General features: G+C 45.6%; 1 protein-coding gene across 6 annotated transcripts in view; it reads left to right on the top strand.

Moving 5' to 3' along the window:
- Window positions 1-15,230, top strand: part of WDR18 (WD repeat domain 18) — a 73,971-nt gene extending 58,741 nt beyond the window's left edge. Inside the window, exons 8-11 of one of the 6 annotated variants that reach the window (XR_014024511.1) lie at window positions 1,443-1,609; window positions 7,755-7,791; window positions 12,179-12,247; window positions 13,577-15,230. Coding sequence is in view for 2 of the 6 variants with exons in the window: in XM_081312929.1 (XP_081169055.1) it covers window positions 1,443-1,609; window positions 12,179-12,247; window positions 13,577-13,705 (365 nt within the window). In the remaining 4 variants the exon portion in view is untranslated. Of the gene's footprint in view, window positions 1-1,442; window positions 1,610-3,532; window positions 3,962-7,754; window positions 7,792-8,181; window positions 8,369-11,975; window positions 12,074-12,178; window positions 12,248-13,576 lie in introns of those variants that run through there. The other 5 variants (XR_014024512.1, XR_014024513.1, XR_014024514.1 and 2 more) reach the window with 5 other exon arrangements.
- The last annotated feature ends 570 nt before the right edge of the window (window positions 15,231-15,800 follow it).

Below are 15,800 nucleotides of genomic sequence, written 5' to 3'. Positions count from 1 at the left end.
AGGCGCACGGAACGCTGTTACCTTCCCACTGTAGTGGTCCCTATTTTTCTACTTGCATTTTTACATGCTTTCGAACTGCTAGGTTGGCAGAAGCTGGGACGAGTAACGCGCTCACTCTGTTACGCGGCACTCGGGATTCGACCCGCCAAACTGCCGACCATCTGTTCGACAAGCTCAGCGTCCTAACCCACTGAGCCACCGCGTCCCTTAAAAGCTTGGTAACAGTATTTAAATTGTCATATGTGGCCTCTAGGCGGTCCTTAGTGATAAAACCATAAGGGATGAATTCATTTGTTAGCTAAATTGTTTAACGCAAGGTACAGTAAAGGTGTATGAACAATGAAGCACAACGATTGTTTTTAAAGGAGTAGCAATAGCAACAATAAAAGCCCAGTAGTAAATACCAGGACAACCGTACAGGGCATTTTTAGACCTTCATAAAACTTCCCTTCCGAAAGGTAGGAATTTTGATGTCCCGTTTCCAACAAAATACACAGAAGGCTGTGTGCTCTCTGGGCCTTTCAGAGCTTTCTCATTTTCTGCCTGACAAGCCAAGCTGTCTACTAACAGCTTCACTCTTGTGCTTTGAAATCCAGGACTGAATATTGAACTGCCATCTTGTGGGCCCTAAACATGGATAGACAGACAGCTAGCTCTCTGTGTATTGACATCCAAGTCTATGGATGCCTGCAGCAAAATTTAGCTCCGAGGGAGTGAAATATCTGTTCTGCATGCAGGAAAGACCTACGTTAAAAGAGTTTGGGGGAAGATCCTTGGGAAGGATTCTTTTTTTGAGCTAAAAAAAGGTTAAAAAAAATCTCAGAATCGAGCTTGATTGTCTTGATTATATGGACACGGCATGTCTTGTTTTTTTTTGGCAGCCGTACAAAATAGTTTGCCACTGACTTCTTTTAGTTATTTATTTGTTTCTTTTTCAACTTGCTGATCCACCTGAGATTTCTGGGATTTCCCGTAAGTTTCCTATCCAGTATTTAGGTTTGAACACCCCCCCCCCAAAAAAATTTGGTTTTAGGTCAGCCAGAGGTTTAACTTTCTTTAAAAGCCTAATTGCTTAATAGCAGCGACTTCCATCCATTTTTTTAATATTTTTTTTTTAGATCAGACAAGATTGCTAGCCAAGCAAATTAAACGTTCCCGGCAAACAGCTCCTTTTGTAAAAGATGCTTATGAGTCCAGTTACATGGCTATGGTTTGTTTGGAGTGCAAGAATTTAAGCACTGCGATGGAAGAATATTGATCTGTGTTAATCAGTTCTTTCCTAAAGAGCAGCCGTGTGTGTCTTCTGCAACAGAAACAGAAGCCTCTTGGGGTGTCTTAGGCTAACTGCTTATTATCGCACAAGGTTTTATGTTCCACAAAAGCTGCTGTTCTTACTAGCTGCGTATGCATGCTACATGTAACAATTGCTTTTGCTCCGATAGGTCCGATCACAAATGCTTTCATAACCCTGGCACCTGCCAACATGTTGAATCCGGACAGCAAGCCTCGCATCCCGCTGCCAAAATTCAGCCGGCATCTTCACAGCACGGAGAGCATGGAAAACTCTGCCAGGGAAGGGCTGACACTGTGTCTGGGGCTGCATCAGAAGGTAAGGAAACACAAGGAGAAGGAACTGGCGAGAGATGAATTAGCCAGCCATATGTGGGGTGTGGGAGACCTTTATTCTTTCGGCCAAAGCAGGAGAAGCCACAGCAGATGGCTAGTCCCTGGTGAGGCGATGCAGATCTTAAACAGGCCTAGCTAAAATGGTCCTGGTGTAGTTCTTCCTCTGGGGCTAAGGAAAAGGCTGTGAGCATCTGTATGAGTTATATCCTCTTGACAGGCACCAAAGCAGTAATAAGCTGAAACATCACCGCCACACCTGCATTTCTTGGGGTTTGAAATGAACTGTGCGCACTGCGCTGGGCAGGATCATATAAATGTTCAGCACTGAATTTGGCAGACACACACTTGATCACAGGTGTGTGCTTTAGGATGAGCTGTAAATGGAAATCAGACGGCACAGAGGAGGAAACCGTTTAATCAAGAGCTGTGATAAATAAGCGGAGCTTTCACTCTCAGCAAACAGGGTTTGCGCCAGGGGAGAATAATGGTCTCCATGCTGTGCTTAATGGGGAATTCCCTAGAATTTATTTGACCCACCACCGAGGTGCTGGGCTAAATCAGATGCAGTGAGGTGGTTCTTACATTGCATTATCAAAAGTTATTTTCCCCAATAGAGTCTCCATGTTCAAGGTCAACATTCCCCCAATATGACATTGTGAGGAGAGAAAATGGAGCAACAAACTCCATCCACATTTTCCAAGGGATGCTGAAACAGGACCTCTTGGATCTTCCCATAGTAGAAAGGAAGAGTTCAAGAAGAAATCAGGTTTCTTCCGTTCTTTATTCCAGGGCTTTTCAACCAGTGGTACGGGTACCACCTGTGGTACATTGGCACCTGGCAGGTGGCACGCGGCCATCCTAGAAAAGTGGTAGCGGGGGAGGGGCATGAGCTGAACCGATGGCAGCACCGCACAAGCCTGAGCGAGAGACGGCCAGAGCTGCAGGTCTGTCAGGACTCAGTGGAAGCGCCAGGCTCCAGCTGTAGCTCGGCACTGATCCTGGCGCTTCTGAGCCCAGAAGAAGCGCCATTCAGCTGGAATGTTGCAGCATCTCCAGGGTCTTGTGATTTACATTCAGATGCTTGGCAACTGATTCATATTTATGACGCTCACAGTGTCCCAGGGTCATGTGAAGTGACCAAAACCTGCTGCAACCACCCAGCAGACGGGGGGAATAAAAACCAAACACCCCCCCACACCCCACCCCCGCTGCCAACAGAAATGCTCACAACAATGAAACAGGAGGAAGAGCGCCACCAGGCGGGCAGGCAGGTGTCTTGCTCGGCTGTGGCTTGGGGGGCAGTTTTTTTTACTGCCATTGTAACTTTGAACAGTCACTTTTCGAACTGTTGTAAGTCGAGGACTGCCTGTACTTCATCACTTTTTTCCTTTTTTTTTTTTGTCATCAAGTTTTTGACACCTTGCTAGGTGACTGATGTTGCCATATCCTAAAAGTGGTACAGTGGGTGAAAAGGTTGAAAAGCCCTGCTTTATTCCAAGCAACTGGAAAGCATCATTTTCCAGCCCTGTTTCTCTGCACTCTATTTCTGACAGAGCGAAAAGATGGAGGCAAGGGTTAATGTATCTAGCAAAGAGCGGGTACCCTGTGTTTATATTTAACTGTCACTTAACTACTCTTCTGATGGAGTTGCAAGGACTGAAGAGATTATATATGTGAGGGGTTTTCAAACTTGTAAAGGCCACAGAACCTGTCAGTTAAAACAACAAAAAAAAATCCCCCCTGATCAAAAGACAAAGTACTAGTGATAGAAAAATAGCTGGATTTGAGTGCTTTGCTTTGGGGGGGGGGGGTTGGTGGTTTTTTTTCTCCCTTAGTGAAACACAGCTTGAAAAAAAACTCTGATGTGTATATTTGTTTTGTCATTCTGTATCAACAAATGCTCCAGGCAGAGTACAGAAAATCTGCATTCACCGATACGGAGCTTCAGGTGTGCTTGTTCGCAGAGCCCATGGCTAGGTGCAAAAGCCGGGTCTCTAACGTTAAACAACAAAGTCGGCATTATCTTGATCTTGAAATCAATGCTGTGGATCTTTTTGAAGAGCAGGCTTTGAAAATGAGATGAGGCGGAATGGAAGAAAGTACACTGTTAGTACTAAAAAGCACAAGAAAGCACAATAAGGACAATATTATATCCAGGGCTTTTTTCCTCATAGAACGCTCAGAACGGAGTTCCGGCACCTTTTTTGGATGGAAACTTGTAGGATAGGCAAGGCGGGTTGTATGACATGTGTGAGTTCCGGCACCTTTTTCTTATACAAAAAAAGCACTGATTATATCTGATATATAAGGTCATCTAAGGGATTAAAAAAACAGCCTCAACAATTCCGTAGTGACCACTTCTCTGAAATTTATTTATTTATTTTTCCTTTCTCTCGTTTTTTTGCATCTGTCTTTAAAGAGGGATTGGGGTGAATCCACAGAGGAAAGTTCTCCCGGCACCTGTTTTTATAGCTTCAGAATCTAAAGAGGGAAGAGATGGCTGACCAGCAAATGCCTGGTTGCTGAGGCTGATGCTCTCACGCCCTCCTTGAGGACTTCACAGAGGCCTCCAGCTGGCTGCTGTGAGACTCCTGATGCCAGATCTTATGAGTTTGTGACATCCTACAACAGTGGTGGAGAACCTTTTAGAGACCGAGTGCCCAAACCACAACCCAAAACCCACTTATTTATCGCAAAGTGCCAGGGCCGCATCAGCATTGTGGTGCCCTCAGGGTGGGGGGCGTGGGGGCGTGGCCCACTGGGTGGGCATGGCTGCGGTTGTCACGGCAGACTGGGTGGGTGTGGCTGGGGTGGGCATGCCCACCTTGATGTTGCTCATGGGGGGGACGCCTGTGGGGGCTGGGCAGGGTTGGGGGAGATCCAGGGGGTCTTTGGTGGGTGGGGCGGTGGGCAGGAGGCCCAGCATAGATGGGAGGCACGCAATCCTAGCTGGGACTGGGGGGCCATGGCGCCGATGGGGATCCGGCTTTCCCCGCTCAGGGTGGCCTTTGGCTTGCTGGGTGTGGGCGTGCTCTACCACCTCTACTCGAGCTTGCTAGCTGGCCGCTTTGCCTCCTTTGTGCTGGGTGGGGCTGCCACTCCGGGCAGCGGTGGCGGCCTAATGGACCTGCGCAAGCTGCTGGCAGTGGCGGCGTGCGTGCCCACAGAGAGGGCTCTGAGTGCCGCCTCTGGCACGCCTGCCATAAGTTTGCCGCCGCTGTCCTACAATATCTCTGTCCTTCCCACAACTGCTCTGTGCCACGGCCTTTGATGGAATCTGCCCACCAGGAAGAATACAATAGATCTCTTCCTCTTGAGCCTGAGGGTGAAAGAGAAGAGAACCATCCTGAAGAGGAATGCATGGGTCTATTCAGTATCACCCACTGCGTAGGTCTCTTGTCCATCTGCCTCTCTTCCCCTTCAATGGCACTTTCATCCGATCTCTATCCTATCTTGTCTCTTGCCTCCCACCCCCCACCATGAGATTGACGGCGCTAACTCTCCTGGGTGTGAATGGAGGAGACAAGGACTCTAAAGCTAGTCTGAAGCATTAACTTAAGGAGTGCTTTGGGTTTGAAATCAAAAAGATGCACGCTGCACCTGTTGGTCTGTTCCTGGACTCTCACGGTGCCACATAATCCCAGGCAAAATGCACGTTTGAATCATAGGATGGAACAGGTTGCGTTCCATCCTTCCGAGGTAGGTAAAATGAGGACCCAGATTGTTGGGAGCAATAAGCTGACTTTGTAATAATGCCGCTTGGGGGGGGCGAAAGCCCTATATACATAGAATGAAGGCTACTGCTAAGCTTGTAAGCCGCCCTGAGTCTTCGGAGAAGGGCGGGATATAAATGGAATTAAAATAAATAAATAAATAAGTGGGCATCGGCACCTCCATAACTGCTGGGTTCACATATGTTTGTTTATCAGATTTATTGGCTGCCCATCTTAACTACATGGCTCTAGTATAAATCCAGCAAAAGAAGCTGCTGCTTTAAAGGCTGCCCTCCAGAATGTCTATGGAGATTCTTAGTCATCCAGGTCATAGTTATCCCAAAGATACTTTTTCACGAGGCAACTGGACTTCCTTGGTTTTTAACAATAATAATAACAATAATAAGTTGGAAGGGACCTTGGAGGTCATCTAGTCCAACCCCCTGCTCAGGCAGGAAACCTTATACCATTTCAGGCAAATGGCTCTCCAGTCTCTTCTTAAAAACCTCCAGTGTTGGAGCATTCACCACCTCTGGAGGCAGGTTGTTCCACTGGTTAATTGTTCTAACTGTCAGGAAGTTTCTCCTTAGTTCTAGGTTGCTTCTCTCCTTGACTAGTTTCCATCCGTTGCTTTTCTTTGAAGACGTTTCGCTTCTCATCCAAGAAGCTTCTTCAGCTCTGACCGGATGGTGGGAAACGGAAGGATTTATATTCCTGCAAACAGCTGTGTATTAGCAAGTCGTTAAAGCTACCTGGAGGCTTATCTGTGCCCTGAGGGTCACCTGAGTAATGCAAATGGGTGTGGATCCTTCTTGGAACTGTTGAAAGGACTGTGTTGTAGACTGGAGATAGATGATGTTGGATCCCTCCCCCTCTGTTGAGAGAGGGCTGTTCAGTTTTTACCTAGATGGCCTCTTGGACCCCTCTCTCAACAGAGGGGGAGGGATCCGACCCCTTTGGGACAACCATGACCCATGGATAATTGAGAATCTCCATAAACAATCAAGTCTTTCATACGTCATCCAGGAGTTTGCTCGACACCCAGTCCCAAGTGGCTCTCTGGAGGCCCATCTACCACCTCCAGAGCAGACGTAGATGCCACATGTGGCAATCGGGTGACCTTCCAACCTGGAGAAACTTAGGACGGCCCTTTACACCATCTATACATCCCAAGCCCTGAATTCATGAGGGAAAGAGAGAGAGGTATGACCTCAAAACTCCCCGATTTCCTGAGGGAACCCAAAGAGACCATTGTGCCGCCACCCCCGTCTGCCCTCTGCTCAAGCCCGATATTAAAATCTGTTCTTTTTCCAAAACGTGAGGACTTTTCCCTCCCCTTTCCAGCCTTCCTCTGCATTCGTAAGCGATATCTCCAATTTAATAATGCTTCTCACGCACCAGATCTAATGGCAGCGATATGATGTTTTAAGAAAGGAAAAGAGACCGTTTGGGGGTCGGGGACTAAAAGGCGGGGTGAATAGAGCATTTTATTGAAGAGACTACGTGCCTCGCATCCAGGGGCTGCAGCAGCCGTATTTTCAATATCGAGAGGCATACGATTGACAGAAAGCACCGGGCAATCTCCCTCTGGCAGTCTTTGGGTGACTGCGTTATCCTTCAGCTCCCTTCATCCCCAGCCCTCAGAGCTGGGGATGATGGGAACTGAATCCGGGAGGAGCACCAGGAAGACAAGAGGCTGGCTTACTGGAGGATTATATATTGAATTACGGCAGCCTATAAATAAGCGTATGAATAAATGTATGCATTATTATGATTTATTTATAGTACAATTATGCACGGTGCGGGGAGAAGTAGGTAGGGTTCTCTATTTTCTCCCCCCTCCCTCTCTCGTATAACTAGAATTGGAGGAAGGGGGAGCTCATCAAAATCAAATCCATGGATTGTCGGTTAGGGAGAGACAAAAGGGCCCTTTGTTGCTCTACAAACGGCAATTAATTTGCGAGACTGGCTGCCTTGAGATGCTAGGTAGACATCGTTGAAAGAGAATTAAAGTGGCATGCTTTTTTGTGGTACAGGAAAAACAAAATTCATAAGTATTTTCGAAATCACTGTATTAGAAATGCTTTGATAACAGTATGGGGAAAAAATTAAAACTAAAATATATGTAAAAATTCCAAGGTGGTTATCAACGATGGAAGCTTTCTCACACCCAAATTTGTTAGGTTTTGAAAAAATTTGGGCATATAGAGATATTTTGAATACTGATGGGACATTAAAATCGAAACAAGAGCTGGAAAATCAGGGCATTAACATGTCATGGTGGGCATTGTTACAAATACAAAATAGATACAAAAAAGATGTGAAATTGTATGGATTTTATAAACAAACTGTATTTGATATTGTCAACTTCTGATGAGAAACTAAGAAAATGTATAATTTTTTTGTTAATTTTAGAGATGGAAAGTGAACAAACTAAAGAGACAATGACAAAGTGGGCAAAAAAACTTTGGTCATAATATAGAATTAGAAAAATGGCAAAAAGTATGGGAGAGAAATTATAAATTGACAATGTCAACTGCGTGTAAAGAAAATTTATATAAAATGTTTTATAGATGGCGCTTGCCACCAGCAAGATTAGCAAAAATGTTTAAAAATGTGTCGGATAAATGTTGGAAATGTAAACATAATTCAGGTACATATTATCATATCTGGTGGACATGTGACAAAGTAAAGGTCTTTTGGGAAAAAAATACATGCTTGGTTAGAAAAAATATTAGGAGAACGTGTAGTATTTAATCCTGAGGGGTTTTTTGGTTAGGTATAATACCAGAAAAGATTAATAAGCAAAATTTATATTTGGTTCTACATATTATAACGGCAGCAAGAATAACCTATGCGCAATGTTGGAAGAATGAACGAATACCATCAGAGGAAGAAGTAATTAAAAAAAAATACTGGAATGCGCTGAGATGGACAGACTGACTACGAGGCTGAAAGACAAAGAAGAAACAGGAATATTACCAAAGCTGGAATTTATTCTACAAATGGTTAGAGGAGAGAACCAAAGAGTAGGACTTGATTATGTATTAGCATTTTATGAACCCAGATCACACGCTGATTGAAAAATTAACATATGTATGTAGAGAGAAAAAAACAATAAAAAGCTTACTATGGAGAAAGAGAATCAGACGGTCCCCTGGGAGGGGGAGAAGTCTGTTAGGCAGTCTCCATTGTAATGGCAAGGGAGAATTGTGACAAAATAGGCCGAAGGATCAGCCGGCAGAGTCAGGCAGGCAGCTAATAAACTCCCAGGATACCGGAGCCCCTCAAACTAAATGGGTGAGCATCCAATTGATGAGGTTCCCCCAGGAAAAAGGAGAGGATCCTTTTTCACTGCTTTCACCTCAGCCAGGGGTGTCCAGTCTTGGCGATTTAAGACTTGTGGGCTTCAACTCCCCAAATTCCCCAACCAACCTTGCTGGCTGGGGAATTCTGGGAGTTGAAGTCCACAAACCTTAAAAGTTGCACAGGTTAGATATCCCTGGCTTAAACCTCCCCCCACCCCCTAACAGTCGTGTGAAGATGAAGCTCGTAGCCAACTCAAATCTCTCTCCAGGCTGGACTGAAGAATTAGCATCACATACAGTTACCAACCCGACCACATTTATTAAAAGAACCAAGTAGAGAAGACTCAAAGACGGTCCGTTGCTTTTTTAAAAACGAATCAATCAATCATAGCCAGCCAAATTGATCGAGAAGTATATGGAGTCTTTGAAAACGCCTTATCAGATGAGCTTGTCGGGGGCTTCCACGGCTTTTGCCAGACAAGCCAAGATGCATTTGTCAGCAGGAACAGGGAAGGGATTCAAAGGATTCAAAATTATTTTCCCGAAAAGGAAATGCAGGAAATAGGAATTTGTGCATCCAACGCAAAGTTTCTTGGGCACTACTTAATTAATTTATAAATGTACCATTATTGTGAAGTACTGTTTGTACCTCAGCATAAGGCTGAGTCGTGAGGGGTGTCATTTGAGGTGTGTCATGTGGGTCCAGGAGGGGAGTGTGTCACTGGCTTCATCGTAAATCTCTGAGCAAGAGGGAACAAGAAGCTACATAGGGTGGGTGTCTTGCCCACTGGGAGCAATATAAGCAGTCCTCGACTTATGACTACAACCGGGACCAGAAAACTCGGTTGTTAAGTGAGTCGTGCCTGATTTTACAACCTTTTTACCACAGCTACTGTGGATCACTGCGGTTGTTAAGTGAATCCCGCTCCCTCCATTGGCTTTGCTTGCTGGAAGCCAGCTGGGAGGTTCGCAAACGGTGATCCCGTGATCCCTGGATGCTGCAACCGTTGTGAATATGTGAATATGCCAAGCGCCTGAATTTTGACCATGTGACCAGGGTGAAATGCTGCAACGGTCATAAGTGCGAGGACTGGTCGTGAATCACTTTTTTCAGTGCCCTTGTAACTTTGAACCGTTGCTAAAGAAAGGGCTAACCGGGGCCATCTGTAAAATCCCAGACCCCCGTACCCATCAACCCCCTTTTCAAGGCAATCTTGAGACTTGAGTTCTCTGACTTGGAGAGAATCACGGAAAGGTTTTGGGAAAAAAACGGGAGGGCGGGGGGGGGCGCGAGTTCCTGCTTTTTTTTTTTTTGTCTACAAAATGTAAATCGCAGCAGAGTTGCTTGTGCTGTTTCCATGGCTCATAAGAGAGACCTCGGTGGCGTCTCTGTCTCCGTCTCCGTCTCAGAAGGCACAGCCAATAATTATTGGCCAATTGCTGGGTTTTCAAAGAGGGGGGCGGGGGGCGTTGTGGCTGGAGGGCCAGATTGCTTCTGCAGATCCCAGGATCCCAGCCAGCCTGCGAGATAAAGATCGGCTGTCTCCTTTTATCAGCCGCCCTGTCGGCTCCCAAACTAGAACAGCAGCTCTCAAGGTTGCGTGTCTGGAGTTCCTGATGAATTGCTGTCGTTCACTGGGGTGCAAAGGAAAGTGGGTGTGGGTGTGTGTCCCGTGTCCTCTCCTTCCCAGGCATGTTGAGTTTCTTTGGTCTCTGCTGAAAATACGGAAGGGGGCTTGAAAAGCAGTTTCTCTCCTTCTGGACCCCTTCTTCCCCCTTGCGATTGAGGCGAGGGAACAATTCAAATTATCCACCATCTGAGCAGTACAGGTAGTCCTTGACTTACAACAGTTCGTTTAGTGACCATTTGAAGCTACAACGCCGTCGAAACAAGGGACTTATGACTGTTTCTCACACTTGCGACAGTGGTGACATTCCCCCATGGTCACATGATCAGAATTCAGGCGCTTGGCAACTGACTCCTATTTATGACGGTTTTCGTGTCCCGGGTCATGTGAGATCTCCTTTTGTGATCTTCTGACAAGCAAAGTCAAGGGGGAAGCCAGGTTCACTTCACAAGTGTGTTACTAACTTAACAACAGCGATTCACTTAGCAACCTTGGCAAGGCAGGTCGTAAAACGGAGCAAAACTCGCTTAGCAGATAATCTCATTTAGCAACAGAAATGTTGGGCTCAGTTGTGGTCATACGTTGAGGACCACCTGTAGCTGTTTGGGTTTAGCAACAGAAAAAGTGGTCCAAAGCCTAAGGAAGAGCCTTGGCTTGCTTGATCAGGTCCCATCTGACCTACGATTCCCTCTTTTTGTAAATTTATCCAAGATCGTATAATAAAGTGTGTCGGTGTGGTCCTTTCAGCAGAAATGTTATTATCAGGCTAAATAACCTCACCATTTGTAACTCCCCTCTCCTTCGCACTGATTGTCAACATCCGGCTTGAGGATCCGAATAAACCACCAGCTTCATTCCGTTTCTGAAAATCTTACTGTTTATTGAATCCACGGCATGGGACTTACTGTGAAAACAAAATTAACTCAAGAGGTTCCCAGACACCAACTCATAGAATTAAACAATAATCTCTCTCGGACAGCCCCCACCTTCTCACGTAGTCTCTGTAAACCAGGGGTCCTCAACCGTGGCAACTTTAAGACTTGTGGACTTTCAACTCCCAGAATTCCTCAGCCAGACTAGACCTTGGAGATCATTCTTGTCCAACCCCCTGCTCAGGCAGGAAACCCTATACCAGGGGTAGGCAACCTCGGCTCTTTTATGACTCATGGACTTCAATTCCCAGAATTCCTGAGTCAGCATAGCTGACTCAGGAATTCTGGGAGTTGAAGTCCATGAGTCATAAAAGAGCCGAGGTTGCCTACCCGTGCACTATACCATTTCAGACAAATGGCTGTCCAGTCTCTTCTTAAAGACCTCCAGTGTTGGAACATTCACAGCTTTTGGAAGCAGGTTGTTCATTGTCTTGGTACTTATTATTTACTGCATTTCTGTCCCCCATCCAGTTACTCTCCAGGTTTAGCTGCTTTGATATCAGCCATGATTGCCCCATGCTGAGTGAGAACAAAACAAAACGAAAAATCCATTTTTGTTCTGGCAGTGCTATTGTAGGCATTCCGCTTGGCATCGATTAAAATCTGAGGAGATTGGTTAGGGCTGATAAAAAGCTACCCTTAGTCTGGTCTGTTTTGTCCAGTCCACTTATCCTATGAGCTCATTCTGAAGAAGGCCTTCTTGAAACATATTTGTGACTTTCCTCCTGGTTAATCTTTCTTTCCTTTCTTGAATTCTAAAACCAGCAGTCCCCGTTAAGAGATGATCCATTCCTTAATGTCACAGTTTTGTCAAGAGCTACTTAAAAGATCACTTGTTCCTGTTACCAGGCTTCATTGCAAAACAGGTGTGCAGCTTTGACTTACAGCTCCCTTTGGCATTAGTTGAAGCAACTCTAAGGAGGCTTAATTCTTGATGCCTCTTATTATTCTTTTTTTCCTGTCTTCCACAGGGGTCAGGAGAGAGTTACTTGGAGAAATCAGAGCGCTTATATCTGCAGATGTGCTCAACTAGAGAAAAGGTGAGGCACCGTGGCATCCTCCCTGCAACCGGGCAGACGTTTTTTGGGACCCAGGATACTTATCCAACCTGGTTTGCAATGCAAGTAGTCCTCGGTTTATGCCTGGTGGCTTAGCAACTGGTCAAAGCTCCCACAGGCCTCCCCGTGAATAGTTACAACAGAACTGGATCACACACACACACAGAGAGAGAGAGAGAGAGAGAGAGAGAGAGAGAGACATAAAAGTCAAATGACTATATTGCAGGCACTCAGCAGTCAGCTGCCATTTACAGCTGTTTGCAGTGTCCTGCAGTCACATGTCCACATTTCATGGCATTTTTACTGAAAACTGGCATTTATGTCTTGTTATCTTGCGAGATTCTTTTAGTGACCGCCACACGAAGATTGTAAAGTTGGGTCAGTCATGTGACCAGACTGATTTATGACCACAACGGGCAGGATCCATTATGGTCATAAGTTGAGGACTGCTTGTATGTGTTATGAAAGAGCACTCAGGTACATTGGTAAAAGTCATTCATCTTAACATATGCTTTGCTCTCAGCAGATTGAGACCTGGCTGGGTGGCTGCAGAATTTCCTCATCAAATGTGGAAATTCCAAACAAATGTGATTAGAGGAAGGGTCATCACTGAATTCATTAAGTGACTTCTCCCAATCTCTCTCTCTCTCTCTCTCTCTCTCTCTCTCTCCCTCCCTCCCTCTCTCTCCCTCTCCCTTTCCCTCTCCCTCTCCCTCTCCCTCCCTTGATTTCCCAAATTGGTTGCAATAAAAAGGAAGGTACATCAGGTCCAAAATAGTATAATTTAATTTATTATCATTTCTATACCGCCCTTCTCCCGAAGGACTCAGGGCGGTGTACAGGGCAAGAATAAAACACAGAAATTTACAAAAATTAAAAGATAATTAAATGCATGCCCGATTAAAATACAATTGATACATAATAAAAACCCCAATAAGAATGATAAAAAACCCCACCAATCCCCCCTCAGGCCAGGCCGGCTTGCTCAAACAATTGCTTTCTCTTCCCTCAACCACACAAGAAGGCATTTTTTTACCATTAAAAGTCTGATGATTTTCTTGGCCTTAAAATAGCATGGTTGACCCAATCCTTCCAGATCTTACTCCTACCGCTGGCGAGTCAGTCCTCCATCTCATCAACTTTTAAGATGGGTGGACTTCAAACCCCAGAATTCCCCCAGGCCAACACGCCTGCGGAATTTGGGGAATTGAAGTCCTCCCATCTTAAAAGTTGATGAGATGCAAAAGAACTGAGGCAGGTGGCCCCCTTTCCAGGTTTCCGTTCTTATCGTGGTTTGTCCTCTCTTTATAGAACTTGATGGGAGACCAGGAGCAACTGAAAATCCAGGTGACGGAACTAGAGGAGGAAGTCAGCACCCTGCGGAAGATCAACAAGAGCCTCTTCGACTTCTCCAGCTCTATCATCACCTCAGCCAAATAGAACAGCTTCTGAAGCCTGGCTAGAGGTGGAGGGGAAGACAAGCACGTCAGGACTCATCTGGGACACACACAGCCATTTCCTTCATGATAATGTTCGATGTGAACGTTGCAGAGAGACCCTTTCCGCCCCCCTCGGAACCGTGTCTAACTGCAGGGCTGGACATGGAAGTCTCTAGCATCTAGGTGTTCTGGGAGGAGGCCTACCAAAAAAAAAATCTATATGGGTAACAGTATGGAAGGAGAATAATCTAGCAGGGAAGAGAGATGGCCCATTTTCCCTCACAGTGCAGTTTCCTTCCATCCTACAAGGTCCTTTCATTCCTCAAACAGAGCAACTGTAGATGTTCCTCAAGATGCCATCCCCTTTTCCTCCAGTTGGAAATCACACGGCTGCTTTAGAACTCCCCTTGTACTTGGGAACTTCTGGGGATTGAAGACAACCACGGGCTTTGAATGCATCCCGTTCAGTAGGTGGAACTGCCCTCGTGGTAATTGGCCGGGGAGTGGGACAATTGACAAGCATGAGGAATGACCCGTGTAGCTGGACTGAGCACAGAGGCTTCCTGTCCTCAAGATCCTGCTTGGGGGGGGGGGGAAATGGAGAGATGGGGAAGATCATATTTCCTTGTGTTGTCCTCATTTGGAAAGGGTGGAAAAACCTTCCCTGCAAGGGCAAGCTGGCATGATAAGAAAAAAAATTTTTTTTTTACAATCACAGACCAGCAAAATAAAATAAAAAAAAGGTGGGGGCGTCTTTTTTACTGACGCACTACTCTTCTTGCAGAAGAATTGTGGACTTTTTGTCTGGTCCATCCTTCTACCAACTTATGCACAGACCTTTAGCCGAGAGGATGTCCAGTTAGGATTCTTTCCAGACAGCTCCTTTGGCTTCTGTACAGTTGCAAGTTTCAGCACCAACTTCAGGATGCCTTTCTCATGTAGGCAGGTTTACTTTCATTGGGTTTATCTTGCTTCATTTTACTTTCTGTAGAGGTAAAAACCCTCCGGTTCTGTCTTGAGCCAAATTGTTCTTTGTTGTATTATGCATTTTTTTTTAAAAAAAACCACCAAAACAAAAACTGTTAGCATAAGTGTTTGATGCTATTTTCTTCCCCCCCCCTTCTGCTTTAATGATACCATCTGTCTCCTAGCAAATGGCTCTACTACTGTGTCCTGTTTCCAGAAGATCTGCCGAACCCCACTTTAAAGGAGGATACTGGGCTTAAGTGGAATGACAATTAAGTGAAATGTTCACCTTCAGGAACAGTCCATCTCAGAACACCAATTGCAAGTCACAAATAAAAAGAGTAGCTGTTCGGACCTGTTTGCAAACTTCTCAAGACTATCCAAGTGGGTAATTCTAGGTGGTGATAATTGATCCAGTGAGCTGACTTTTGTGGTCTTATGAATGGGGCCTAAAACGAGAGCAAACAATGTAAGCCACATGTTCAGGAGCAGCATTGTTCCATGGAGAAAGAGCAAATGGCTTTTCTTTACCATATGGCCTGTTGCTGAATTTTCCCAGCAACATCTGGCTGGGAAGAGGTTGAGTCCTGCCAAGCACGATCTGCATCCATAAATTGTTGCCCAAGAACAATTGGCTTTATTTTTTGCAAACTGAAGAAAAGGCAGGGATTTCTCTTAATTGCATAGAAAGTGAAATCAGCTTTGACGCTGTGCGTGGGAGGAAGACAAGAAGCAGAAAGTTGTCCTTAGCGAGCCCTTTGGGGGAGGGGGGGAAAAACCCCTAGTCCTTGACTTGTTTCTCCCAGATGATGACTTCACCCTTTTCGAGGTTCAGTTGCCCCAAACTGGCATGCCTGCAATATTGACAGAGACGTCTGGCATAAGGAAGGCAACATAATTCCATTTGTTTTGAACAGCAGCTATTCGTTCTGCTTAGCAGAGCCAGCTTTCACGTCCCCTTCATTTCCTAAGGTAAAGGTTCCCCTGCACACGCGTGCTAGTCATTTCCAACTCTATGGGCCGGTGCTCATCTCCGTTTCAAAGCTGAAGAGCCAGCGCTTGTCTGAGGACGTCTCCGTGGTCATGTGGCCGGCATGACTAGATGCCAACGGCACACGGAGCGCTGTTAC

Source organism: Vipera berus, assembly GCF_964194415.1.
Source record: "Vipera berus genome assembly, chromosome: 1".
NCBI classification, from domain to species: Eukaryota; Metazoa; Chordata; class Lepidosauria; order Squamata; family Viperidae; genus Vipera; species Vipera berus.
Note: the sequence above shows the minus strand (reverse complement) of the source record. Positions and strands in the feature narration are given on the sequence as shown.